Source organism: Fusarium pseudograminearum, chromosome 1 (genome assembly GCF_000303195.2).
Source record: "Fusarium pseudograminearum CS3096 chromosome 1, whole genome shotgun sequence".
NCBI lineage: Eukaryota > Fungi > Ascomycota > Sordariomycetes > Hypocreales > Nectriaceae > Fusarium > Fusarium pseudograminearum.
Genome location: NC_031951.1, coordinates 7,453,961 through 7,480,388, shown reverse-complemented (window position 1 = coordinate 7,480,388; position 26,428 = coordinate 7,453,961). Strand labels below are relative to the sequence as shown.

General features: G+C 48.0%; 9 protein-coding genes across 9 annotated transcripts, besides 1 other annotated feature; 5 read left to right on the top strand and 4 right to left on the bottom strand.

The window, feature by feature from the left end:
• Positions 1-314: 314 nt before the first annotated feature.
• On the bottom strand, positions 315-2,102 carry FPSE_03837 (uncharacterized protein; the record flags this gene model as incomplete). The annotated part of the gene is made up of 1 exon (XM_009256955.1): positions 315-2,102. One exon carries the CDS (start codon positions 2,100-2,102, stop codon positions 315-317), a length of 1,788 nt encoding a protein of 595 aa, XP_009255230.1.
• A 316-nt stretch (positions 2,103-2,418) lies between these two features.
• Positions 2,419-3,615, bottom strand: FPSE_03838 (uncharacterized protein; the record flags this gene model as incomplete). Its single annotated transcript, XM_009256956.1, has 2 exons — positions 2,419-3,415; positions 3,467-3,615. 2 exons carry the CDS (start codon positions 3,613-3,615, stop codon positions 2,419-2,421), a joined length of 1,146 nt encoding a protein of 381 aa, XP_009255231.1.
• A 2,316-nt stretch (positions 3,616-5,931) lies between these two features.
• FPSE_03839 (uncharacterized protein) lies at positions 5,932-11,663 on the top strand (the record flags this gene model as incomplete). Its single annotated transcript, XM_009256957.1, has 2 exons — positions 5,932-9,433; positions 10,234-11,663. The coding sequence occupies 2 exons, from the start codon at positions 5,932-5,934 to the stop codon at positions 11,661-11,663; spliced, it is 4,932 nt and encodes a 1,643-aa protein (XP_009255232.1).
• A 213-nt stretch (positions 11,664-11,876) lies between these two features.
• FPSE_03840 (uncharacterized protein) lies at positions 11,877-13,967 on the bottom strand (the record flags this gene model as incomplete). Its single annotated transcript, XM_009256958.1, has 1 exon — positions 11,877-13,967. The coding sequence occupies one exon, from the start codon at positions 13,965-13,967 to the stop codon at positions 11,877-11,879; it is 2,091 nt and encodes a 696-aa protein (XP_009255233.1).
• Positions 13,968-14,768: 801 nt separating this feature from the next.
• FPSE_03841 (uncharacterized protein) lies at positions 14,769-15,469 on the top strand (the record flags this gene model as incomplete). Its single annotated transcript, XM_009256959.1, has 2 exons — positions 14,769-14,845; positions 14,896-15,469. 2 exons carry the CDS (start codon positions 14,769-14,771, stop codon positions 15,467-15,469), a joined length of 651 nt encoding a protein of 216 aa, XP_009255234.1.
• A 735-nt stretch (positions 15,470-16,204) lies between these two features.
• On the top strand, positions 16,205-19,628 carry FPSE_03842 (uncharacterized protein; the record flags this gene model as incomplete). Its single annotated transcript, XM_009256960.1, has 5 exons — positions 16,205-18,543; positions 18,643-19,113; positions 19,246-19,301; positions 19,426-19,493; positions 19,560-19,628. 5 exons carry the CDS (start codon positions 16,205-16,207, stop codon positions 19,626-19,628), a joined length of 3,003 nt encoding a protein of 1,000 aa, XP_009255235.1.
• Positions 19,531-19,553: a repeat region.
• A 512-nt stretch (positions 19,629-20,140) lies between the features above and the next one.
• FPSE_03843 (uncharacterized protein) lies at positions 20,141-21,112 on the top strand (the record flags this gene model as incomplete). Its single annotated transcript, XM_009256961.1, has 2 exons — positions 20,141-20,432; positions 20,544-21,112. 2 exons carry the CDS (start codon positions 20,141-20,143, stop codon positions 21,110-21,112), a joined length of 861 nt encoding a protein of 286 aa, XP_009255236.1.
• A 1,500-nt stretch (positions 21,113-22,612) lies between these two features.
• On the top strand, positions 22,613-23,574 carry FPSE_03844 (uncharacterized protein; the record flags this gene model as incomplete). The annotated part of the gene is made up of 2 exons (XM_009256962.1): positions 22,613-22,906; positions 22,960-23,574. 2 exons carry the CDS (start codon positions 22,613-22,615, stop codon positions 23,572-23,574), a joined length of 909 nt encoding a protein of 302 aa, XP_009255237.1.
• A 455-nt stretch (positions 23,575-24,029) lies between these two features.
• On the bottom strand, positions 24,030-25,348 carry FPSE_03845 (uncharacterized protein; the record flags this gene model as incomplete). Its single annotated transcript, XM_009256963.1, has 6 exons — positions 24,030-24,373; positions 24,428-24,583; positions 24,641-24,729; positions 24,781-24,986; positions 25,050-25,268; positions 25,325-25,348. The coding sequence occupies 6 exons, from the start codon at positions 25,346-25,348 to the stop codon at positions 24,030-24,032; spliced, it is 1,038 nt and encodes a 345-aa protein (XP_009255238.1).
• Between the last annotated feature and the right edge of the window lie 1,080 nt (positions 25,349-26,428).

Below are 26,428 nucleotides of genomic sequence, written 5' to 3'. Positions count from 1 at the left end.
GAAGATCGGGTAGGTGGTTGTCATACTTGAAGCGCTTGGCAATATTGCTATCGGACACGTCTACACGAAAGCGGACAGGGGAAAACCAGAATAGGAAGGCGATATGTCTGCAACTTGTCTAGATAATCTCATGAATGACTTGAACCATTCAGCTTGATTTATCGTTGTATCCAAGTCGCACCCGATCAAGTGCAATATCGGTTCCGAATTTGATAAAGTCATTATATGAAATAGCAGCTTCTAATTGCTCGACTAGCAACGAGCTTGATACGTCTGCGAGACCTAAATAGTTGAGTCAAGGCCCTTGTCATGCTTCACATCAATTCGATCCATGGTAGCATATCCTGCTGTCCCCTCTCTTCAAATTCCTTCCTCCAAATTTTCTTGTGTCTTTTGTTGAGAAGTCCTTTCGGATCACCCTTCTTCACAAGAAGCTGAAGGATTTCCAGATTGCCCTGTTTCATAGCAACTTGCATCGCCTTTCGCACATTCTTCCTATTCCTCTCCGCCCCAATATCAAACAGAAGCTCAACCATCTCCAAGTCGCCTCTGCTGGTAGCAAGTTGCAAAGATATATCTCTTGGCTTTTCACTATCCACCAATGTTTGGACATCCTCATTTTCAAGGTCCATGGAGAAGTGTGTCGGGCGAAGGTGATAGCCTAGTTCAACTAGCCTTTTGACCAAGGGCATAGAATCATCCAAAACAGCACGATGAATTCTTGCCGTTCCCCATGAAGCCAAAGTATGTGCCGCGTAGGAGTGTTCATATGAGGTCTTGGTCCACCAAACACCCTCTGTCTCGTTGAAACCTTCCAGGATCGCATCATAAACAACTTGAAATATGTCGACACTCGTAGTTTTGTCCAAGATCTTGCTTAGATCGATAGCTGCACTCTTTCGGCTGTTGTAGTATGTGCGCCCATTCCAATCCAGCTCATGCTGAAGCCCTGGATGAATGACTCTGTATTTTGTCAACGATGGACCGCAGGCTACTGCAAAGCGCAGCCATTTCGGTCTTTCTGGTGTTTTCGATTCGTTGATGATATCTTGTCTGACACGATCTTGCTCCGGAGAATATCCGGAGAGGCTGTCCAGTAATATAGTGGCACAATTCATGTTGTCTATCTGTACAACCATTCTGGCAGAGTTTGCGAGCCGGACAAGAGAGCGTCCGCACTCGGGTGCCTCGAAACCGAGTTTTATGTTGGCTCCTTTCTGGACGACGGTGGGATTCCAGGGTGTAAAGGGTGCTGTCGCTTCAAACTCCCAATTGGCAGACTTATCGATGTGCTTTTGGACGCCGAAGTGATCTAGACAACTGACTAATTGCTTTTTGGAAAGTACTGTTCTCAAGATATCAGGCTCATTGAGATAGATCGACATGGCAACCAGCCCATCGCGCACAACAGCGCAAGTTTCATCCAGGCACGACAGTGGAATGATACTATCTTGATATCGTCGCTCGCCGGTGAAGAAATCGTGTCGATCATTTATGTATCCGTGCTTCACTGCGACCTCGCAGACTACCTGGATTTCTTCCTCTATTGTGGTACTGCAAGATGGATTATGATCAAGTCTGTACTGCTTCATCCGTTCTGCAATAGCCTTCAACATGATATGATCTTGGGTGGGTGGCTTCTTCTTGACCTGTCCCAAGGTTCGAGCTTTCAAGTATCTTATGCAAAACTCGTTGCTTAGAATGAATTTGCGGTCCATAGAGTCCGTGGGTAGTTTTTTATTGTCGGAATTTTCAGAAAGTGTTGAAGACGGTTTGAAATATATCGGTAGTTCATCATCCTCATCGTCGCCGGAGGCGATGGAGCCATCATTGAAAAATGGGTATGTATAGTCCTCATCCTCAATGATCTTCTCATAACGTACTTTCGTTCCACGTACGGGGTCCCAATACACCGCATTCTGAAGTATGTCAGACTCAAAGATGGCTTCCATGCCCATCTGGTAAAATTCTTTATTGACGAGACATAACTCCAGCATCCCACGAATGGATAAGGTATCTGCGCAAGCATGGAGGATGTGAAGCTTGATTTCAGTCGGTAAAGCTTGTAGTCTACTCGAACGTCGGCTGCTGGTAGGCGACATCCTGGGCGGGGGTCCAGTGGTGTGATCAGCGCCGGATTCGCTGTCTTGTTCAGCTGGAAGGGGGTTTCTAGGAAACCTCAGTCTCAGGGTAAAAGAACGCGTGTTTGTATTTGTGTAAGCAGATGATTAGTCCAACCTGGAGGCTGAGTTTACTAGACGAGAAACCCTTCGGTTTCCATGACTCAGCCCGGGGCGGTGCAGCCCAATCGCATTGCCCCATTTACAACCCTGGTCACTCGGCTGTTATAGAAGGTATTTTACTTTATTGGTTAAATCTAAGCAACGCATGTATAGTACTAAAGATAATCAATCGCGGTCACAAGTCCTCGTATCTCAAACTTCCCCATCCCTTGGCCCTTTGTCTAACGATCCCCAAATCATCCATATTCAAAAGTCCAATCTCATTATCGATCAGCACACGCCATGCAATATCCCTCAGATTTGGTGGCTCAGCCGGTGTATCCCAGTACCTAGCTAACAATCCTCGAGATTCAGCCTGCTCAATCTGTGTCGATGTCATGTCTCTCTCTCTTCCTGGCAAAACATCAAGGGAACTTTCATACTCAGTCCTAAATAGCTTGGCGTTTTGAAACCTTGTGGATGCAAAGTATGAGTTGGACCGGTTGAAGCGGAATGTTGGAGGCTTGGTGTTGAAGTTATCTTCCATGGATACCAGACGTTCAAGTTTGGCATCCCAGAAGATATCTCTGTGTGTCGAGTTCATGGCAGTTACGGATTCGAATGGCGCGTTACCGCTCACCACGATAGTAAGCGGACGCATGATTCTTGCTGTGCCATTCCAATATGTGAGATAGTCCAGGTCTCGCAGAGGTTGTAAGTGTCGATTCAGCTCAGCAAATGTCTTTGCTCCAGATGACTTGAAGTCAATCAGCAGAGTCAAGGTTTGGTTGGGAGCTTTATCAAATAACCCTCGCCAATGGCCTGTGAGATTCGCGTTCTGGGCTGTGATCATGCGCTGAAGAGGCTCAAGGTACAACGACTTGAGTGTCTTCTTACTGCTGAGTCCCAAGCTTGAGTGACCAACGTATAAGTTTGACTTTCTTAGATGAACGTCTGCTTCGACGCTGATACATCCTGAGCCGAGAGCATCGAAGAGAGGGATGTGACGTTCGTAGTCGTTATGGGAGTGAATGGGGACAGGGTCGGCATTCCGTAGGAAGGCTTGGTGGGCATCGTCCCAAAGTTCAGGGCTCTTATAGGTGAGGTCGCTGAAGCGAATGTCGTATGGGTCGTTAGATATACGGACTAGATTTTTGCTGAGGTAGTGAATGTAGACGAGTTCGCCAACAGACCTAGACGGAAATTAGCTGGGATGAGATATATATATGAGGGCATGAACGAACAAGCACAGTAATAGGCCGGTGATGTATCTCAGCCAGTTCCTTCGTACGTGATATCGTAGCAACATTCTTTTGGATAGACGTTTCCGAATATCATTAGCCTCAGCCCTTGCATCTTCACATGAACCAGCGATTTCGTAACTTGCAGCCATGATGCCTTTTGTGCAGTATGAAACCAGGCACTGGAGATGTTGAGGCCGTTGAGGGGAAGGTAGTCAGTTATACGAGCGACAGCGCTAAGAGAAGTTCTAGACCGACCCTCGAGTCAAACACTGAGTTGGGCCGACAGGGTACCTATCAAAGGATCAAGCATGTAACTCTATTCGGAAAAGCGGCGCAGGCACCAACGCCTTTTACGCTTCGGCCAATTACATGGTGACTACAATACGATAAATTAGGAATACTTCACAGCCACGACCACGATGATACTTTTTATGGAAGGATTGCAGAAGCGACATCTATTCACTGAATGACGCGTCTTTGTTTCTGTATATGACTCGATGAAAGGCAAAACCTTCTTGTTTATTCATACAACTCAGTGGAGAGTGTAGGATGGCGCCTAGGTCACGATAGTTCTAGATCGTCGGCCAACAGGGGCACCGTCCCCACTAAGTCAAAACGAAGGATTTTCTGTTCTTCTGCGCCTCGACCCTGCGTCAGCTCGGCTGGATTTATGTAATATTACTAGCGATATCTGTCTGCCTTCGGACGGAATACGAAAAAGGCAACGGCCGAAAAGAGAGAAGTATAAGTCGCAACACCAAGACAATACAAAAGTCGTTGGATCCGTATACAGACACGGCTAAAGTTATCCACAATAACTAAATTGATACTTTGAAGCTTAAACAACGTTATAAACAAGCGACATCTAAAATATTGCGCTAGTTTCCCCCATTTATGCAGACGAGAGTTCACTGCCGATATTGCAAAGTGGATACAACTACCTGTATCTCGAGACATGTTACAAATGGAAAGCTTATTACTTGTAATTATGATTGAAAAGATGTGTTTGTCTCGGTATTCCTAGAATGCTGACTGACGCAAGAATGCTTCATTAGAACTGTCGGCGTCGATCGTGGACACTATAGAACAAAGCAAGGCCGGCCTTAGCTAACCGGGATTGGAAGGTCCGCTTCCGACATCTGCTGTTCACATGCGGCCAGGCGAGACGATGTTTGGCTGTGGATCGAGATGCCATCTATCTGTGCTGTCAGCTGCGTCAATCTTTCGAGCTTTCTTCATTTCATCTTTGGTTTAGATTCCATAATAAAGACAAAGGACGTTGATGCAAAGGCATACCGATGAAGTGATACGATCCAATGTACCAGTGGCAGCTACGAGCAGTGCATTACCAGTTCAGATCCACCCACCTAGAGCTGAGCCTCGTTCAAAATCACAAAAAGCAGGCGAGGCTTTTCAGAAGCGCCAAGTAGCTTGACGAAAAAAGCTGGGGACTGCAATGTTACCCTCTCCTTGGTGGATGTCCACACATTGTGCCGATGCTGCGCCCATTCAGTGAGTAGCTGATCTGCGCTGTTTCAAATCATATCATGGCCGGCCCCCTGCCGTACAATCAGTGGCCCGTGACCAATCAATTCTAGTCGCTGCGGCTGTAGCTGCGGCTGCTGGAAGTCCGGCACCGACAGTGTAATGATCCGGCCCGGCATGTCAGCTTGACCCGCACTGATCGGCTTTCAGAGACCTTTCAGCTTGACCCTGATCTCTGTAAGTATGCGACAGATATATACATGCCTGTTCGCACCGTATTGAGTATTTTGTCTTTGTAAAGTCCTTTTAATGTCAAATGCAAACAGCAACAGTGCCAATGTGCTTTGTCACTTCTGGCCACTGTCAGATCTTGCCCAACGTCACACAAGCCCAACCATCCATCAAATGATAGTCATGCTTGCTGTAGGCTGTAGAGCCCCTCTGCGGCTTCATGCATTATTTCAAGAAAATTCACTCTGTTGGTCCGCGTAATGGAGCCTTTTTACATTTTGACTGCAGGAGGCCGACCGCCGTCAATCTTGGCCACCAGCAACGACAACCCCCACCAACACCTGCTCCTTCCAAATTGTCCCTCTTCAAAAAACCGTCCATGCCAGCCTAACCTCAACACCAAACCTCCTCATCATTATCTATCGAATTATTTGTCTCAATAACAGTCGGCGCCTTATTGCCTCCCAACCCTTTCCGCACTGAGCCAAGCATGGCAGAAACTCGACGGTAAGGCGACCCTCCCTCGCCAAGATATTTCCACTGACATTTCCACGAACAGCCAGGGCTCCAAGCCGAACGCTCAAGCTCGTGTGTGTCCTCACTTTCTGCGAAATAAGTGTAGATTCGGTCAAAATTGTCGATTACGACATGACACTCCCAGCAGCCAATCCTCCGCTCCAACAAATCATTACGACGCCCCCAGACCTCCTCGAGATGGAAAGTTGCATCAGTGGAAGAGACTCATAAAAATGGGCGACATGGGTTACAATTCGCCAGAGTTGACCAAAGCCGCCGTGGGCCAGTTCTTTCAGCTTGGTCTAGAGCTGTTGGACGGTGATATCGGCGCTGCACAGGATGCCATCAAACTCCTTGCCAAAGACTCTGGTCTTGCCTTTATCAAGGCCGTGGTTGAACTCCATATCCCACACACCCACACCCTTGCCAACTTTGCTCTATGGGAGTCTGAAGTCAAGCCCATGTTTTCCCTTGTCACCCACCCCAGAGTTGTAGACTCGGCTGTCCTTGAACAGCAAGTCGCTGACTTGTTCAACTTTCTCCTGGGAGTTCAGGGTCGGCGCATGACTAAACTCTTCAACTTCATTCTGCAGCTTCTCGTTAACTCGCCGCTCCCTGCAGAAGCAGATTTACGAGGCAACATACTTGAGCTCTCATTGAACGTCCTGTCAAAGATAATTGACTGCAACACCAACAATATTATCAATCCGGAATGTGGCAGACTGGTCTCTGCATTCGTTCAACTTATGCATCAACACCCCGGCAGTCAAGATGACTTCTCTTTTCTGCAGGCATCCAAGTACATCGAGTACATGCAGCAACGATTAGACACCGGCAAAGACATTCCCGATCTGGTATACAACCAGACCCTCCCCGTTTCAAGGGAAGAATTTGTGCTCAAGAGGAATGGTCCAGGCACACTCTCTGCCGAAGGGCGCCGCCATGACAATGACCACGCCAACATCAACAAGATCAAAATCATGCCCACCTACGATGAGATTGTATCGCCCCGCGCAGAGTATTTACCAACCAAGTATCCTTCCCAATGGCATACCGACGGGATTCGAGGTCGTCTAGATCGAGAGTTTCGCCTCATCAGAGAAGACACGGTCGGCCAGCTTCGAGATGTTGTGCGTGACATGCTGGAAGCCGCTCGAGACCCAAAGCAACGCGCTCTGCAAAAGTCCAAGACCATGCGGACTTTTAACTACGAAGATCCCGTCACCATCAATGTCGATTGGCACCGGATCGGAGGCCTAGAGATGGTCGTGCGTTGCAATCAACTTCCAGTCGTCAGTAAGCTCGACGCGAAGAAACGACGTGAGTGGTGGGGGCAGTCCAAGCGACTGCAATCTGGTGCGCTCGTCTGTTTGTTCGATGTCACCGGCACAGTATTGTTCTGTGTCGTCTCTGACACCACTATGCGATCCAAGGACGACAAAGATGCTAGGAAAATGGACACCAAGGACAAGGACAAGAACCAAGAGTCCGATAAAGAAGTCAGAACCTTGTCGGACGACAAGGCAGTTCTCTTTGTGAACCTCAAGCTTGTTGATCCAACTACCAGAGAGATATCTCAAGCAATGCGATGGTTCAGAAACACCCGATCGTCTCCGCGTCGCTATCTCGTTGAGTTCCCAGGCGTTCTGCTTGACTCATTCAAACATACTCTATCGGCTTTGCAGAAAATGCATGAGAGGCCCAACGTTCCATTCAAGAATTTGTTGGCACCCAGCAAAGATTCAGACTCTGATACAGATGTCGGACTGCCGCATTATGCAAGAAGGCCAGGCTTTACTTTCGACCTCAGCTGTCTTAGCACTGACAACTCCACACTCATCATGGACCCTCACTCACCCATCACGCCCGAGGCCCTTGCGCTCAAAACAAGCCTTGATCCCACCCAGTCTGCCGCCCTATTGAACACTCTGACCAGAGAATTGTCGCTTGTTCAGGGTCCGCCAGGCACAGGAAAAAGTTACACTGGAGAAAAGATCATCAAGGTTCTCTTGAACGCCAGAAAGAAAGCGACACTGGGCCCAATCCTCTGCGTCTGCTACACAAACCATGCCCTGGATCAACTACTCGAGCACCTTCTCGATGACGGCATCAAAAGTATCATCCGTATGGGGTCCCGCTCTAAATCAGAGCGACTTCAGAATTTGAACCTGCGAACTATTGCGAAAGAAGCCTCTCTTACAAAGTCGGAAAGGAGTAGTCTTTGGGAAGCAGATCAAGGAATCCGTGAAGATGTCGATGAGGGCCGGAAGCTGCTGCGGGAGCTTGCCGTCTGCCAGTCATGGACCTCCGTGAAGGCCCTGATGTCGTCCGAGTACCCTCGACAACACATGGAGATGTTTGGAGATGATCGCGATGGATGGAAGACAGTCATTCACCAGCCCGAGATGGTTATTCATCGTTGGCTTCAAGGCGGAATTAATACTGGAGCAAACCCCAGACAGCTCGAACAACTCAAACATGTTCCACTTCAGAGTCTATCAAGGGATGAGCGAACCATACTCCATCGGCACTGGGTCAAGTCAATCAGAGATCCTATCATCACCAAGCTCGCAAGACTGAACAAACAATACAACGATGACGTCACGCGCAAAGACGAGATCCGCGGAGACATTGACCTGCGCTGTCTAAATGAGGCAGATATCGTCGGCGTAACAACAACAGGCTTAGCCAGGAACTTGACCCTCCTGCGAAAGCTACGATGCAAGGTGCTGCTTTGTGAGGAAGCGGGCGAGGTTCTTGAAGCCCATAACCTTACAGCCCTCTTGCCTTCCATTGAGCACACCATCCTGATTGGCGATCACCTACAGCTTCGTCCTCAGATACAGAACTATGATCTGCAAAGCACCAATCCGCGCGGCAAGCAATTTTCACTCGATGTTTCTTTGTTTGAGAGATTGGTCGAGCCATCGCACGACACAGCGGTCAAGATACCTTACAGTGTGCTCGAGACACAAAGACGAATGCATCCTTCAATCGCTGAACTGGTCCGATCAACTCTGTACCCATCCCTCAAAGACTCGGAGAATGTGGAGGAGTATCCACAAGTAGTAGGTATGAGACGTCGTCTGTTCTGGTTCGATCATGATCATCCAGAAACTGCAAACGACAACGAGTCGACGAGTACTTCCAAGTCCAACAGCTTCGAGGTCGACATGACAGCTTCTCTGGTTTCTCATCTTTCGCAGCAGGGGAAGTATGGCGCTGGTGATATTGCCGTTCTCACACCATACCTAGGACAGCTTCAACTCTTACGTCGCAGGATGGAATCCATGTTCGAGATTTGTGTCAACGATCGCGACGAAGATGAACTTGAGGCCATCGAGGAAGAGGGAACCGATACCAAAACGCCAAATTTTAGCGCCCTTCGAAAAACGACTCTCCTCAAAACCGTCAGAGTAGCGACAGTCGATAACTTCCAGGGTGAAGAAGCCAAGATCATTGTCATCTCCCTGGTTCGGAGCAACCCTCAACAGGAATGTGGTTTCCTCAAGACCTCCAACCGTATCAATGTTCTTTTGTCTCGTGCACAACACGGCATGTATATCATCGGAAACCAAAGCTCGTACGAGAGAGTACCAATGTGGGCGGGAGTCATCAAGATTCTGGCCGCCGGTGAGAACATCGGCACGAAGCTGGAACTACAATGCCCCAGACATCCGGAGACACCTGCACTTGTCTCTCATCCCGAACACTTCTCTCAAATGTCTCCCGAAGGTGGGTGCAGACTTGTTTGTGACAAGAGATTGACGTGTGGCCATCCCTGCAGGCGGAACTGTCACTCGGACACCCTTCACCGCGCCGTCAAGTGCTTGGCGGCCTGTCCACGATTGAAGAAAGGATGTACTCATGCCTGTCCCCTCAGATGCGGAGACCCTTGTCAGAATAAATGTTTCGTCAGACTTGAGAACAGTCCTGTATTGCTTCCGTGCGGGCATCAACTGCTTTCTCCGCAATGCTGGGAAGCGCAAGATCCAGCGTCTGTTCGCTGTTTCAAGATGGTTAACAAGAAGGTGCCAGGATGTGGCCATGAAGTATACGTCAAATGCTGCGAGGATGTTACAACGGATGCCTTTGTATGCTTTTCAGCCTGCGGGAGCAATCGCGCCTGTGGACATACCTGCAAGACGCGTTGCTCCCAATGCAATACACGAAAAGATGGGGTGATTACTCAGGAGAACCATGGTATATGCACCCAACGCTGCGGTCGGAACTACTCAACCTGCCAACATAGCTGCGCTCAAGCTTGTCATGGCGATGCACCTTGCCAGCCGTGCAAGGAACGATGTGAAGTACGTTGCAGTCACTCGAGATGCGACAAGACTTGCAGTGAACCTTGCGCTCCTTGTGCTGAGGCAACTTGCGCTTCCAGCTGTGTCCATTCCCAGTGTACCGCACCCTGTGCCGCCCCTTGCAACTGGGTACCCTGCTCTTTGAGGTGCGACAAGCTCTTGGATTGCGGACACCAGTGTAAGTGATGATATGACTATACCGTTATCGTTAGCTAACAATTTTAGGTCCATCACTCTGTGGAGAAGTCTGTCCTACTTCAGCATTCTGCCAGGTCTGCGCAACCGATGAGATCAAGTCAGTATGCGTCGACTTCATCATGATGGCGGAATACAGGGACATTGATCTCAACGAAGAACCCTGTATCTTCCCCAGCTGTGGCCACTTCCTCACTGTCTCGTCCATGGATGGTCAGATGGGCATGGCAGCGCACTACACACTCGACGCCAACAGTCTTCCCACACAGATCCTGCGAGCCTCTGAGCCTTTCTCTTTGGATGGCCAGGGCATCAAGTCTTGCCCCACCTGTCGTGGATCTCTCCGCAGTGTCTCACGATACGGTCGAATCGTGCGCCGGGCAATGCTTGACGAGGCTACGAAGAAGTTCATCTCGTGGTCGAATGATGGATATCACTTAGTGGCGTCAAGACTTGTCACTGAACAAGAACGCCTGGCTGCTATGGAACCCCCAGGGGTTGTTGGCCGCAACGCTGGAGCAGCTGTCAACTTGACCGTTGTAGGTTCACGTCAGAGACAACTGCAGCTTCTCAAAGAATTTGTTGGTAAACGATATGATTCCATTCTCCAGTTTCGGAAGACTATTGTATCCTATGCCGCCAAAGTGAAGAAGGAGGAACAGCCTTTCCAGCGCGTTGCGAACCTTGTCAAGCACTCCAACCTTCACCGGGGTAGGCAGAGCGAATTCCAATACGACCAGGCTGTCATCCAATCAAAGGGGGCGCTCCTTGCATCGGCCTTGCTCTTAAAATGCGACATATTGATCCTTTCTGACCTCTTTGGGCTCTTGCTTGGTGGGAAGGCCAGGTTTTCTGCGTCAGACGTAAAGGTCGACTTTTCTTGCTTCATGATCGATGGCGATGCCTTGATCAAAGATGCGAAAACCGCTTTGTATCCACGAGAGGAGGCCCAGGGTCATTTATTCCGTGCCCAACTTTGCGTTCTGTCCCGTCAATGTGCCTCTGCAAAAGCGAAGCTGACTCAGACAAATGCTACAACTTCAGTATCTGAGGCTGCAGCCGTTTCTGAATCACTTGACCAGCTACGTGACACAGGCCTCGGTCACATCTTCGAGGCAAGGGGACTTCTGGAGCAGAACCCGTCTGCTCTAGTCCTCAAGAACGAGATAGACGCTGCTGAGGAGGGTCTGAGAGGAGGGGTTTACCGCCCTGTTACAGCTGAGGAGTTGCGACAGGTCTATGCTGCGTCTATGGGAGAGCTACGTGGAACGGGGCATTGGTACATGTGTCGTAACGGACACCCTTTCACCATCAACAATTGTGGTATGGCGATGGAGCAAGCAACGTGTCCAGAGTGCGGAGCTCCAATCGGTGGACAGAATCATCGGTCAGTCGAAGGTGTAAGACATGCGGCTGAAATTGAGGAAATGGCGGAGGGATTAAGAGGAATGCGTCTGTAATCTAGCAGGTAAAGTTGCAGTATTTGTTGGCTGGTCATATCATCGCATATCTCAGCCCCCATGGTAGCACTGGGCGTCAAAGATGTATTATCGAGACAAGATGAGATAAACAAATGTGATTTAAAATATTGACAAGCTTGACTGTATTTAATCTATGTGTAAAGCATACTGGTACAGATAATAAAATTCTAAACGACGTGAAATCGAGCGCTATTACAACTTGGCCTTGGGTCCAGTCTTTCGGAACAAGATATCCGACGCAGGATTAGAGTCAAAGACGATGTCGTTAACAGGGTTATCCTCCGAAGCACGACGGAACAGGTCTTCGTACACCTTGCCGTCAGCTCGTCCCAGAGCACTGTCAAGCTGCCAGTCAGGGAACGACCACGCATCGACGAGACGCACAGCGTGAGGGCGGACTTCATCCAGCAGAGACAGTGTTCGCTTTGTGCGCGCAAGCTGGATCTGGCGAACCGTCGTGGCAGCGCTGGTGAAGAATTCGGAAGCGGAGCTCTGGAGGTGGTGCAGGGCGAAAAGCTCAAAGAGCTTGTGTAGGAGAGTCAGGGTGTTGGCGTCGAGAGAAGATTTTGTGGATTCCTCCTTGAGTGCCTCGTGGAAGTTCTTAACTACCTGGTATTGGGCATACGCGGTGGACAGACGCCAGAAGTCGATCAAAAGACTGTTCCATGACTGCTTCTCCTCATCTCTGTGCTTGAGAGCTTCAAAGGTGAGGAAAGATACGCGCCAGGCGAAAGCGTCAACAAGGTCCTGGTCGCTGTCGAGAACATCAAAGGCAGCGCCAATGTCCTGTCTTCGGATGAACTCTTTGAAAATGCGGGAGATGCCGTTGTCGGGCGCCTTTCCGGCGAGGACGGCGCGAGCAGACTTGAGGAGGTAGCGGGCGACTTGCTGGGTGAGCATGTAGTTGTCGCCCTCCCATGTGACGGTGGGGAGATAATCGGCGTACCAGCTACCAATGCCAGAGAAGGCAGAGTAGCCATGGCCACCGCAAGCGCGACGACAGACTTCAAGACCCTCGGCAGCGGTGGTGGAAGCAAAAGCCTTGAGGGAGCAGGAGATGGCGTGCAGATCGGCCAAGTGGTCACTGCCAGGGCTGAGCTCCTCTGGTCCGGGAGCACGCTTGCTGTTGTCGCGTTCTCGGCCTTGAGCCATGCGCTTCTGGTTCGCGTTGTAGAGGTTGATCATGGAGCGACCGGTAAAGTGAAGGGCATAAGCGGAGGCGAGCAGAGGAAGGAGACGGTGCTGCACCATGGTGTAGTTAAGGACCTGATTCTCACCGACCTCGCCAGCGTCGGCATCGCGGTCCTGGAACTGTCGTCGGACAGCACAGTATCTTGTAGCGATGGTAACACCGCGAGCAAGAACAGAGCCAGACTGGAAGACGATGGATGATCGAATAAAGGTCAAAGTTCCGTAGATGAGAGCTGGGTTTGAAGGGCGGATGTACTTTGATGTCTCGGGGTCAATGCCGGAGAAACGGTTGAGCATGTTGACGTGGGGGATCTTGACGTGGTTGAAGAGAAGGAATCCGTTGTCCATGGTGTTGTAACCGAACTTGGGGCCGATATCACCGACGTGGATGTTCTCGAGAGGCTCGTGGGTCTTCATGTCGCGAATGGGCACGACGAAGGGGTGAGGACCGTAGGATTTGCCGTTGAGGATGAGCTGGGCGACGACGACGGCATGGTTAGCTGCCTTGCCGAGAGAACCGATCCACCATTTTGAAGCAGTGAGATGGGGAGAGTGCAGAGTGAATGTCTTGTCCTCGGGGTTCCAGGTGGCGGTGGTCTCAAGACCTCTCACGTTGGATCCGTGACCCAACTCAGTCTGGGCATAACATCCGATGATCTCATAATTCCTGGCCTTTTCGAGGAAAAGCTCGTGTTGAGCTGGTGTTCCTTGCTCCTCGAGTGTCTTGAGGAACATTGTGGAGTGCAGACCATAAGGTGTAGGCTCGCTGATGAGATCATTCGCAACATGGTGTTCCTCCTCTGTCCAGTTGTGCTTGTCGCGTAGACGCTTCAAATGCTTTCCTCTAGCGAGAGCAGCCTCGAGACGATCTGTGCGGCCACGGAAGTAGTTCTGGGACTTGTCAAAGACAGGGTCTTCCTGAAGAATCTTGAGGATTCTGGCGTTGCGCTCGAGAACTTCCTTTGTGAAGAGGAATGTGGCGAGTTGGTCGACGTTGATGTCTGATTGAGCGCGTTCCTTGGCGATGAGCTCTGATCCTTGGGGACCTGAGGGAGTCAGGGCCTTGACCCAGTCTGGATTAGGAGGAGGCATTTTTGTGAGTGTGAATTAATAGGTATTTACCCCGGATTATGAAGTTTTACCCCAGAGTTTGATATGGGGGAGAAAGGAGAGGAAAGGAGGTTGAAGCTTTATATGGGGGATGTGTCGGCTGAGCGATGTCGGAAAATCGATGAGACTAAGAGTGTCAAACCTCGGCTGTGTCTAAAAGGTGGGTCATGACGACGGGGCATTTATCTAGGGGAGCCGAGGCATGTTAGCATCAGTTACTCTTGACATGAACAGTAAATACTCTATCAAATGTAGGTGTCAAGACCAAGTTGAGGCCATCATGTGTCGTCTTGTCAGTGACCGTCATCGGCATTTCCTAATACACTTTTGAATGCGGCACAACCGTTTCATCACCGATTCGATCACTGATCGGCAAAGGAATATTATTTATCCGAATGATCTGATAAGATAAGATGATGTCGAGGTACGCGTCGCTAAACACCGTCGGCATTTATCTCGGTCGCGTCCCCTGAGTGTAGGGTGACAGATGCTAATAATGCAAACTCAACAGTGACTGACTGAAGACTATCAAAAAGTAATCAGTTGTGACAGTAAATAATTAGGCAGTAACGCTGTCTCAGCCAATCGGATGGATAAAGCACCGTTTGCCTGTCAGCACGTAGGATATAACAATAACTCACATCTGCGACACTATCACAACCCATTAATCATTCTGTGACCAACATCAAAATGACCGATACTAAACAACCCGAAATCATTCTCTACGACTTGGCTTGCACCAAGAACGTCTACTTCTCCCCCGTGGTATAGAAGATTCGTCTCATGCTCAACTACAAGAAAGTCCCATACACGACCATTTTCCTCGAGTTTCCTGACATCGCACCGTCTCTGGAAGAACTGTAAGTATTATTTGTGTCTAAAATCAACCATACTCACATTCATGCGCTAGCGGTTTGACCTCGCATCCATCGGGCTCTGGCTCTCATGTAAACTACACAGTCCCTGCGATCAAACATGTTCCGACGGGTACACACCTTATGGACTCACCAGCCATCGCCAAGTTCTTGGAGACCACTTACCCCGACCCACCTCTCCCTTTCACATCCGAACTTGGCCAAGAGATCGAGACCAATGCGCGCAGTGCAATAGGTCCGGCATTTCGCATCTCTATCACCCCACGTGAACACCTCATCCTCTCACCCCGATCCCAGGAATACTTTCGTGCCAAGAGTGAAAAACTACTTGGCTGCAAGTTGGAAGATCTGATGAATGGAGAGAAAGAAGAGAAAGCCTGGGCAGGAGTCAAAGAGAAAATGAATGAGCTTAGTGAGTTGATGATGACAAATAAAGACCAGGGGTCGTTTGTGCTGGGAGATCATCCTAGTTACACAGACTTTTTTATTGCGGCTTCACTTCAGTCGGCGAGGACTATTGATGAGAGCGTGTTTCAGAGGTGTGTGGAGTATCCTGGCTTCAAGATGATTTATGAGGCTTGTCAACCATGGATGGACAAGAGAGATTAGAATGTCATCAACAAGGCTTGCATCGCCAAACGAATACTAAATCTTGTGAAAAATAAAACTGCCAGACACGCTTAATGTAAGTTGAGCTGTCTTGGTCCAGATCGAGGTGATGATTGCTCAATCTGTGTCCGATGGGCTCACGTCTTGGCCGCTCTAAAATTCCCGCAAGGCGATCTAGCTTGGTACTTCCGAGCCTCAATGAACCAATCACACTTTGTGGGAGAATATTGAGAATCTTGAATAGGGCTGAGCCGAAAGGAACCCCGCAAGGAAATCATCTGGCGAGATAAGTAGAATAAGAATAATATACATCAATCACACAGATCAGGTTCAGCAAGTACACAGCCAGGCGGGTTGCATAAAGACCGATACTGATTTAGTGATCAACATAAATGTTAGATCACTCTTAGTGTTTATGTAGCCTAAGAGTGGTCTAATAATTTCGTCTGGATTGCTTTAAGTCCCTATTATTTTGCTACCCACTTGACAGCGTAACAATAAGCTAGTCTAGGTAGCATTGGCATGCTGGCCAGGTCTAAGCCACTCTAAACCCTTGCAAGGCTGATATAATAACCGAGAAATATAGAACTATTTTCTTACACTGTTTCGTTTATTACTCAAGGCCTCCAATCTGTCACTCTAGGCATTCTTACCGTTCAATATCATTTCTTTTAACACAATGAATGCACGAAACTTTGTAAAATAATCATTGCGTTAGCATCTCCTTGGACCACTATGGAATCTCTTGGAGAAAGGCTAGAGCTGTTGGCTCATCGCATTTACCTCCACGGTTGGATATTTTGGTACGCGTACAAAATACTCACGGGCTGTTTGATATACATTTGTGTCATGGAATGCTTCCTTTTCAACTGGCAAGTACCACAATCACTAACAGAATTCTTGATGCTTTGCAGAGCCGAAGTAAGCCAGGAAGAGATGTCATGGATCCTTTCGCACGTCGCCTTTCAAGCCATCCAGATCACTATCTTGTGTCTCATGTGGCGAGGTTACAAGATGAAGGAATCAAAAACTCATGTCAAGCCCCAAACAGATTTTATCGAACTTGTCGACGGGCTTCCCCCGTTTGGCTTGCTGCAAGGCATGCGGGTTTTATATTCCAACATTTCTCTCGCTGCCATATGTTTCGGAATACTGATCTACGAGCTACGAGCCCGATCACTGCGTCTATTGACATTCCTGCTTCCGCTGCTCTACGTTGACGCTTATGAATGTGCTCTATCACAGCACATGGTAGGCCAAGGCTTGGAATGGGCCCCAAATCTCCTTGACGATTATAAGCAAAAGCCCATACTGGCCGTTCTTTCTGCATTTCTCACGTTCGGCATGATATTCGGAATCCCCTTTTTGGCACACCCTTTTATGCGTGTTATCTTTTTCCTCACTCCATTTTTCAGCGCTACCTTGCTGTTCTACTTTCTGCTCTATCGTCATATCCCCAAATATCTGGCTGAACCACTTCCTCTTCCTCAATCCGTCGACCAAGAGAACCGGTTTTGTCAAGTTTGCCAAACTACAATACTCGCCAAACTAAGAGAGAACTCTGGGAGTGTCGATAACGCCCCACAATCAGGCCATCACCGTACAAAGAGTTCACTGAGAAGCTCTGCTGTAGCAGGATGTCGCATCTGTACCACAATTTGGGATCGTCTCACAGAGGAAGTCACTAGTGTCAACCGATATCCGCCTTCGCTTTACTTTACGACTTATAAATTCTCATTCAAGGCGATTGGTATCCACGGCAAGTGGAATTATTATCTTTGTGCATTCAGAGTTGAAAAAATCAGTGGCAAGGTCTTTCGAAAAGCTGATCAACGATTTCCCCCGGTTTCACTCTATTTTGAACTTTGCACACTTCCAGAAAGCGATCTGGGGCAGCACACTGGATCGGATGAAAGTCTTGATCAGGCTAAGAAATGGTACTCGGGCTGTATAAGGGAGCATCCTGACTGCAGCACCAATATTGGTGCCGATGGGTTCCAACCATCCCGGTTACTATACCTCGGCAACCCCAAAGACATCAGTATCCATATTAGGGGTGAATATCCCCGCGACATGAAATATATGACGTTGAGTCATTGCTGGGGCAATTCACACTTTATCAAGCTACAGAGCAATAACCTTGACGAACTTCGTCAAACAATCTCGTGGGAATCCCTTCCCCAAACGTTCAGAGACGCTATCCGCGTTGCAAGGCATCTCGAGTCCCAATATCTATGGATCGACAGCCTTTGCATCATGCAAGACTCGCTAGATGACTGGAGCCATGAAGCGTCGGAGATGGGCGAAGTTTATCGAAACTCAATGTGCAACATTGCTGCTTCAAGTGCATCCGACAGCAGCCAGGGTTGTCTCTATCCGCGAAACCCTCGAATTATACAACCTGAGCCTCTTGGCAATTATGGAAACGAGTTAAAGGACTTGTATCTCTTCAATAGAAGCTTTCCACAGAAGCCCTTTCCGTTGTACAAACGAGCATGGGTTCTTCAAGAAGCTTTGCTTGCACCGAGGACTCTTGATTGCGGGAAGAGTCAGCTATACTGGAGATGCGACGTTGCCAAAGCATCAGAGGAGTTTCCGGGAGGATATCCTCTCGGCATGGGTGTGTACCTCAGCCACCCAGCGCATTTATCAAGCTGCCCCGACAAAAGTCTAAGAGCCATGGTGGCAGAGACAAAGCGCGGGAAGGATGGATATGGACATGCTGAAGAGCCACGCCCTTGTACTCTTGTCAAGTCTCTGGCCCTGACAGACGCGGGACTAGTAACCGCGGTGAAGCATTGGAGTAATATTGTTGAAGCCTACAGCGACATGAATTTGACGTTTGAGGCTGACATGCCCATGGCTATCCATGGTGCTATCGAGGCTTTTCGGCCGTTTCTAGGTCAATGCTATGCTGGCATGTGGGAATACACCTTGCCTGCTCATCTTGTCTGGATGCCTACTTGGCCAGCCATAGTAACCACGGTTCTACACTGCAAAAGACCGCTCGTCAAAAGAGCCCCGAGCTGGTCATGGATGTCGCTTGTAGGCAAGATAGAGTATAAACAAACGTGGTAAGTGGTTTTTTATTTTCTTTTAAAAACACACCTTGAAAACATAAATCGGTGTGTTTGAAACTGGCATCTACAACATGTGCTAACATCACCCCCAAGCTGGCTTCACGCTGAGTATTCCTTACTTGCACATGTTACGCAAGTCGTCACCTCTCCAGGTGAAATCCGGCTCCATCTCCAAGCACCAATATTCAAGGCGACATACGTTGGTGACGCAAAAAGCAGCATCAAACGAGCCCTCGGGGCATGTTTGCCATTACCTTTAAAAAGATCAAACATTACGGTTATAAACAAGAATATGGATGTCAAGTGGGAAATCATGGGCTATTATGTAGACGAGGACAAGAACAGTGAAGAGAAGTCGACTCTCCGTGCCTGCTTCGACGTTCAGGAAGAGGAGGATACAGCTCGAGACATTTACCTTGTGGCGATTACTGAAAAGAGTGGAACTGAGGGTTTGGTTTTGACCAAGAGAGATGATGGCATGTATTCGCGTCTTGGAGCATTCTATGCTATGGGAGCTGTGAGGAAGATATTCCAGGACGGGGGAAAGAGTGAAGTTATCTTGGTGTAGGCACATATGTGGTGCTTAATTGTGTACTGGTATAAATATTGTGCATGACCAAGTTTTATCAATAGGCTATGATGTTATTGTCAGCATCACATGATTGCAGAGCGTTGCCTGTAATGAGGGACGATCAGAACCCCTCTGAGGGATACGCATGACAAGAATGACTCGGTAATTTGCGGGATTATCTGTATGTGCTGGCAGATCTAAAAGATGACTTGCGATGGTTACATAGCATTTGTAACCCCAGACGTTTCACAGGAAGCAGGAACTTATCGCATGCATGTTGTTGACGAGAATAAAAAAGGTTGCAGCCTTTTTTCCGAAAATGATGCCGACACATTATCTGTTGTTGTTTCTCGGCAAAGGGGATACCTTGTACGTAAGTGAGTAATCTAGATGATGCTTACTGAAGAGACAATAATATTTATTTATTTATTTTCATCAGTATCAGTTCATCTTTAGATCTCAAATCTCATACGATATCAACCTGACAATCAGCCATCGGGTCATTTAGAGTCCATCGTATTTTTAACCTTGGCCGTTAAGCTTAAATTCTAACCCCCCCAGAGTCTAGAGACAAAAAACACCAGTAACTACGGATACAGGGCCTACGGTTAGGGCGGAATCAGCAGACTTGGCAGCTAATGAGTCGATCTCTTGTGGGGGGTCTAGTCCCCTGGCTTGGCCTACTTGGTGTGTGTCAAGAGGCCGCCAGCGCCTCACTTTTAGCGTTACTGTAGACACTTCTGGTCAAAGAAACGATCCAATGTTACGACGAAGCCAATCCTGTTCTTGGCTCTCGCTATGATCTCATTTTGCTTGGCTTGGCGTCGGCTCATGACCAAAAAGCCCACTTCTTGTTTTTTTTCTTCAATATATTTTGTGCCCTGGATGGGGAGGCGATATTATGACTCTCTAGCCCTGATACAATAAGATACCATCACTTATTCACTCTCAGTTACTCATTCATCTCTCTCATCTCAACTCAAACAACAACAACACAACACTATACCTACATCTCTCACAATGGGCGTCAGAATTGCTACCCAGCAGGACATCCCCGCCCTCAAGGAAATCATCCTCAAGGGCTTGTCAGAAGATTCCGTCTTCAAGTACTGCTTCCCCTCAACGCGCTCAGAAACAGCGTCAAATCACGTCGAGACAGTCCTCAAGAGAATCATCGACCCAGAAAACGCCAGCTGGTTGTGTTTTGTCGTTGATGCTCCCAAGACTCACGACCCTGTTTCCTTGGCCATCTGCCAAACCATCCACCAGAATGCCGATGGGCAAAAGGGCGTTGCCGAGCAGGCTGAGCAAGGTACATACATGCCCCTCATCTCACCTCCACTACCTACTCTGTAGATATGGAGTACTTACCCACAACCTCGAAACCTTGTTCTCTGTCAGTGCTAATTCTCGTATTCCACAGTCTTTGGCCTGGATGCAGACGACAACCAGACAAAGACAATAAAACGTCTCTCTGCCCTTCAACAAGGCATCACAGAGACGCAGCAAAAGTACCTCGTTCGTCACACCGAGGTCATCTTCCTCCATGCCGTCATCACGCATCCGCACTGGATTCGCCAAGGTTTCGCCAAGACGCTCTCCAAGCAAACCCTGCAAGTTGCCCGCCAAAAGGGCGCCGTAGTAGTCGCCCTCGCTAGCCCCTTCACAGGCTACGTCTTCTACTCCGGCACCAGCTTCGCCAACTGCGGCCGCACAAAGGTAGAGACGGACAACGACATTGAGAACCTCGAGCTCCAGATCATGGTCTGCACTCCCCCCAAGCCCCTCGAGCAGCGACGCAGCTCCATCATGGACTACCTGGGTGGAAAGAAAATGTCACCCGCTGGTAGCAGACGCGAGTCATACGATCAAGACGCTGCTGCTGCCGGCGCCCAAGAGCATAGGCGGAGCTCGTTCCTTGACATGTTTGGTTTTGGCCCCAAGACACCCACCACCGTCGACAATGATACCCGCAGAAAGTCTCACGCTTAGAGAAACATGATTCTTTATAGAACAGGATATCGGGTGTTTTTCTATATGTAATTATCTTCACTATTATCCCAACTACCTACGATCTTACGAACTTTGCCGACTGCAATTTATATACCACTATTCTTTAGAACCCCGCACCACTGTGGTTCATGCCCCATTATGCTTCACCGAGTTTCATTTTTCGCATCATGCATTTGCATTTACATGACAGCACACAATCAGCGAATTGACTCTATTAGACAATAGAAATGGCGCCTAGTAATAAAAAATGACTGTTTTTCCACCATCACCGAGTTGCGCCAATTGAGCTTATGGAGATGTACGGTGATTTTAAATCAATTTTCATTGCGTGGCAGACTTTCATTTTCTTTGGTGTCGAACGACCATGATTAATATAACGCTCAAATGTGATATGATTGAACAACAATTGCGCACAATTCATTTTATTAATCGTCTAGAAGTGCTGAAAGCAGAAACATCCGATGCATTCAGGTAACCTCGGGATAATTTGAACGGGACATAGAATCAAAGGCTATCGAATTGCCGTGTTATACTACCATAGGGTAGTCTCTACATTTTGATGGGAATGTCGAAGCTTATGCGGCATCCTGTGCTCAGATCTTTGAAAAGATAAAATGGTTCACTGAAGCACTTGCAACATCGGACGAAGCAACAGTAGGAAACTTGAGCGTAAGAGCAGGAAGAAGTGCTACGATTACAAGGATCAGAAATCAGATATTTGACTGATATTATGGCCAACTGTCCCGAGATCGATATGAGAAGACAGGATTCATTACTCTTGAATATCCGACCATGGTTAATAACTAAGTCGATCTTGGTAGTGAAGTTGGGAAGTCGACGTTGCTGGATCCGACCTCAACCTGGAGATAAAACACTCACCCACAACGCTACAGTTTTAATAGTGTAAGGCGCCTGGTCATCATAATTGGAAGGAATGAAAGTATTGAATATCTCATCGCAGTTGAAGGACAGCTACCGGAACTTCAATATGCTCGGCAAGTTTCCAAGAGCTCAGTACCTCTTATAGCTCATATCGAGATAGCGGAAGCGTAGAGAAGCATCCGACTCACCCCAAGTTACACAACACCTTATAGAATGTGCTTCTCGGAATATACCTCGGTATTAGGCCGATATAGATATGCGTTAGTCCAGTGGGTATGCTTTTAGATCAACCACGTGGATCTTCGATCGTCATGAGCGGGGAAAACAAGACACGATGGATGAAAGGAACCCATCCAATAATGATCTTGCAAACACAGTTTACTACAAATACAAGAAAGCAAAATATCAAGTTTGGATGGATAGCTGAATGAGCCAAGCGATCCTGCGCCGCATGACTGCGACCACCTGTCCAATCGAGTAACCTTCGCGAGTTAGGGTGCACTATATAAAGAGATTTTCCCCCATATCTCCCTCTTACCCAGCCAAACAAAATTAGTTCACCAAGCCAACGGTTCTTACTTGACACTTATCGAAATCATGCTTATCCTCATCGCTGGTATAACCGGAATGGTCGGGCAGCCGTTGGCCCGGGAAGCCATCGCCCAAGGCCATTCAGTCCGTGGTCTAAGCAGAAATGCTGACAAACTCGACAAAGATATCTCCTCCAAGCTCGAGTCTTTCGTCACTTGTCGAGATTATTTCGACACAAATGCTTACAGTAAAGCTGTCCAAGGAGTTGATGCCGTCATTGCTGCTTTGCCCATTTTGCCAAGCATTGTTGGAGCAGGTCAGCTTTCTCTTCTGTTGGAGGCAGAGAAAGCAGGTGTCAAGGTACGGCCCCCAAATTCTCGACATGGATCTACCATTTCTGACTTGGATAACAGGTTTTCCACGCTGCGTCGTGGAACTTTGATTGGACGAAACTGAACATGGGTGACCATGAAACTTACGACGCCTACATATCTTTCAAGCGTCTCGCTGAAATCTCGAGTGGTCTGAAACCCATTTACGGATTCTGCGGATCGATTCTAGAATACATGTTTATCAACTGTAAAAAGGATGGCCGTCGCCCTGCCATCGACCCTGAGACGAAGACTGTTTCTTACTGTGGTACCGGCGAGGACAAGATGTCTTTGATCAGTGCCGACGATTTGGCAAAGTATACACTTGCAGCGATAGCCGACCCTGAGATCATACAGCGCGGTGTTTATTACGTCGAGTCTTTCCGATGCACGATCCCAGAGCTTGGTGACCTATATGGAAAAGTGCGAAATATCGAAGTCAAGAAACAACCCGTCGGTGGCCAACCTGAGCTTGAAGGAATGCTCGCCCAGGCAAGGCAGTTTATCAGCCCTTTGGAAGCAAACAAGTATATCGACTTGGCATACGCACTTGCAATTTTGAAGGGTTTGGCAGTTGCTGATCCAAGTGATTGCAAGAGATGGGATATTACTCCCATTGGATTTGAGCAATGGCTGAAGGAGCACCCTGAAGTCTGAGAGAGTGGAAGACAAGGTTTTGCAGCGTTGTGTCGGACATTGGATGAGCGACGATAGCTTCATGAAGATAGCTGGTTAGGAATTAATGTTATGATTAGGGTCAGCAAGTAGTCAGTAAAGGATGTTCCAATTCATGACTTTATATAGGTAATACTAAGTAGTTGTTAACATCGTAATATCTATTAATGTCGTGAGTCCTTGTTAATATCTGAGATATGCAAACATCCCATCGCCTATAAATCCCCTTGGTCCTGTATACGCTCACAGTTTACATTGGATACTCGTACTCATCATCTTGAATGTTCTGCTATTCACATCACGAATATCCCATCCCACGCTTTGATACATCATCAGTCTAGATAAGGGGATTTGCGAAATTCTTCACAGCATGATTCTCACAGGAAGCGGCCGTCGTCTTAGTTAACATATATTAATATATCTATAGACCGTTTCAATTAGTTGAATATCTGTGATCTGCTACTTCCCACATCAGACTCCGCATTGCCAACCGATACACTGACCTGCTTCGTCATCATAATTCCCTTATTCATTGTATTCAACTCTGTCTCGCTTCCCGCTAGACTCTCCGAGCCCACTTCTACCACATGCCTGCGGGGGATCTTGTTTCCTCCCGGCCAGTAGACTGAGCTTCGTGTCAACCCCGTTTTCCTGGACGGATTGCCGGAGCGGTCGTCGCTACTCGTAGACACCGAGTTGGTCATCTTTCGAAGGAGTGGTCGGAGCGCTGTTAGGGCGACGATCATGACAGAGATACAAATTTCGGCAGTGGCCCAAATATCTAATAACTTGTTAGTCAAAGTTTTGCTTGTGTTGAGAAATCGAAGAGACTTACAAATGGAAATGTCATTGTGGACGTGGAGCATTGTGACAAATCTGCCAATACTGACAGCGATCGTGATCATTCCCATTCCGAAGACGACAGCCAGTCCGATCTTCTTGCGTGTTGAGGTCATGAGGCCTTGCAATAGCGGAATAGGAAAAACGAGATCTAGTTGCGAAGGATTAGAAAGGACGAAACGCCGTGATGGGAAATTGAAGAACATACTGAGCACTTCTGTTATAAAGTTCAAAGCCCAGTTCAGCCTCATGAGCGTCATCGAAGTGAAAACAGTGCATGTTTGTTCTCCTTCCGCCCTGTTGATTAATTAGTATCAGGATAGAGGTGACATATCGAGTGAAAGTTACCAGTTAACTGAAGGATCAGGTCCACACCAAAAAGTATCACAAAAGACGGTGATAAGCGCAAAGGCCACCGTTATACCAGTCAACCCAAAAAGGGCACGTCTCATTGTTGGGTTTGTAACGGGCACCAGGTTGAAGTAAAAGGCGATGATGCTGAACTTTGGAAAGTATATGCCCGTGTCGAAGAAGTAGTTCGTCGCGAATCGAATCTAAGATAAGATCAGTTAGCCTTCTAGACTGAGACTCAGTTACATTGTAAGCACTTCTCTAACCTTCTTGATAGGGATACTGTTATTCGCAAGTACAAAGTCATCCATGGCATGCATTCTGAATGTCAGGGTATCGCAGATGAGGAGGCCTTGGCATGACACCAAGCCGACGATCAACCAGTAGTCAGCTGCGTGCAAGCCAACGCCTCGTAAGAACATGCGAACGTAGACACGACAGGCGACAAGGAAATATGCAAAGACGAGAATTGTCCATTCGAATGCCTACATAAATCATGTTAGCAAGGTTAAATCCCTTTGGTGATGTGGGATATCAGTACCATAACGGCAGTGCTGGAAATCATCGCTGTGAAGGGACACAGCCTGCAAGCGCAGGTCTAAATTTAGAAAGGTTCACAGGGAAGGACGAAAGAAGACGAGGAACATGGAAAGTCTCCCAGGCCATCGGTAACTTGCAGAACACTTGATATATGCTGCACTACTGCAGCGGTTGCATGGACCCATTGGACAAGGTTGGGTTATCGGTCGAGTCAAGGCAGCCGCAAGCCTCAATCGTTAGCACCGACAAGGCGTTATTTCCAGACCAAATGCTTACGGGTGGCGCTACGAAACAACTGCCCAGTTCGGTCTTAGGCTGATGAGTAAAGGAGCCCCAAGATGCCACTAGTGGAGATTGGAAGCACGAGGGATCAAGACACGATGGTATAGCTTGATTTGACATTGGATGATGGCACTACTGGTCAGGGGATAACGAACTTTTGGGACAGGAGGATCTTGAGCCTGTTCCGAAGCTCGATCAGGCTAATTAAGCCGATTCAAGTGGATGATCACCAAGCTTATGATAGGCGATAGAGTGGTCATTTTAGTACATGCCCCAGGGTATCAGACAATTTGACGGCAGGGGGGATAAGTGACAGAATTAGTAGGGCAGCTTCTGCTACGTGAACTAAGCTTCTTAGACTACTTATTTCTTTTACCCCAAGACATGGGAGACCAACATTTCTGCTAGCTACCCAACAATCATCCCTGTGGCTTGTTTCTTAACGAAACTCTATTTCACTAGCGTCCAATATTTCTGTGATAATTGAAGCTAGGGGAGCATCTCCGGGCTGCCAAGACAACACTATCGGCGAGCCATCTGGTTTTCAAGACGCCACTAACTACATTTCAGTGGTTGAGAGGAATTTAGATACGCAGGGACCGTTTATGCCAAGAACTGTTTATCTTTCCAGCGTAGGAGATGGCATGATGAGTTGCATTAGGGTGAACGCTACTGCAGCCATTCTCAGAAAAGGAAGTAAATAAATCACAGAATTGACTCGGCTTACTTGGCATCGCTAGCTGGTAGAAATGTGTATTGACCCCTATGTAGGCGTCGGAGTTAACCGTATGCTAGTTGGGCGGTCCAAGAGTCTTGCAAGTAC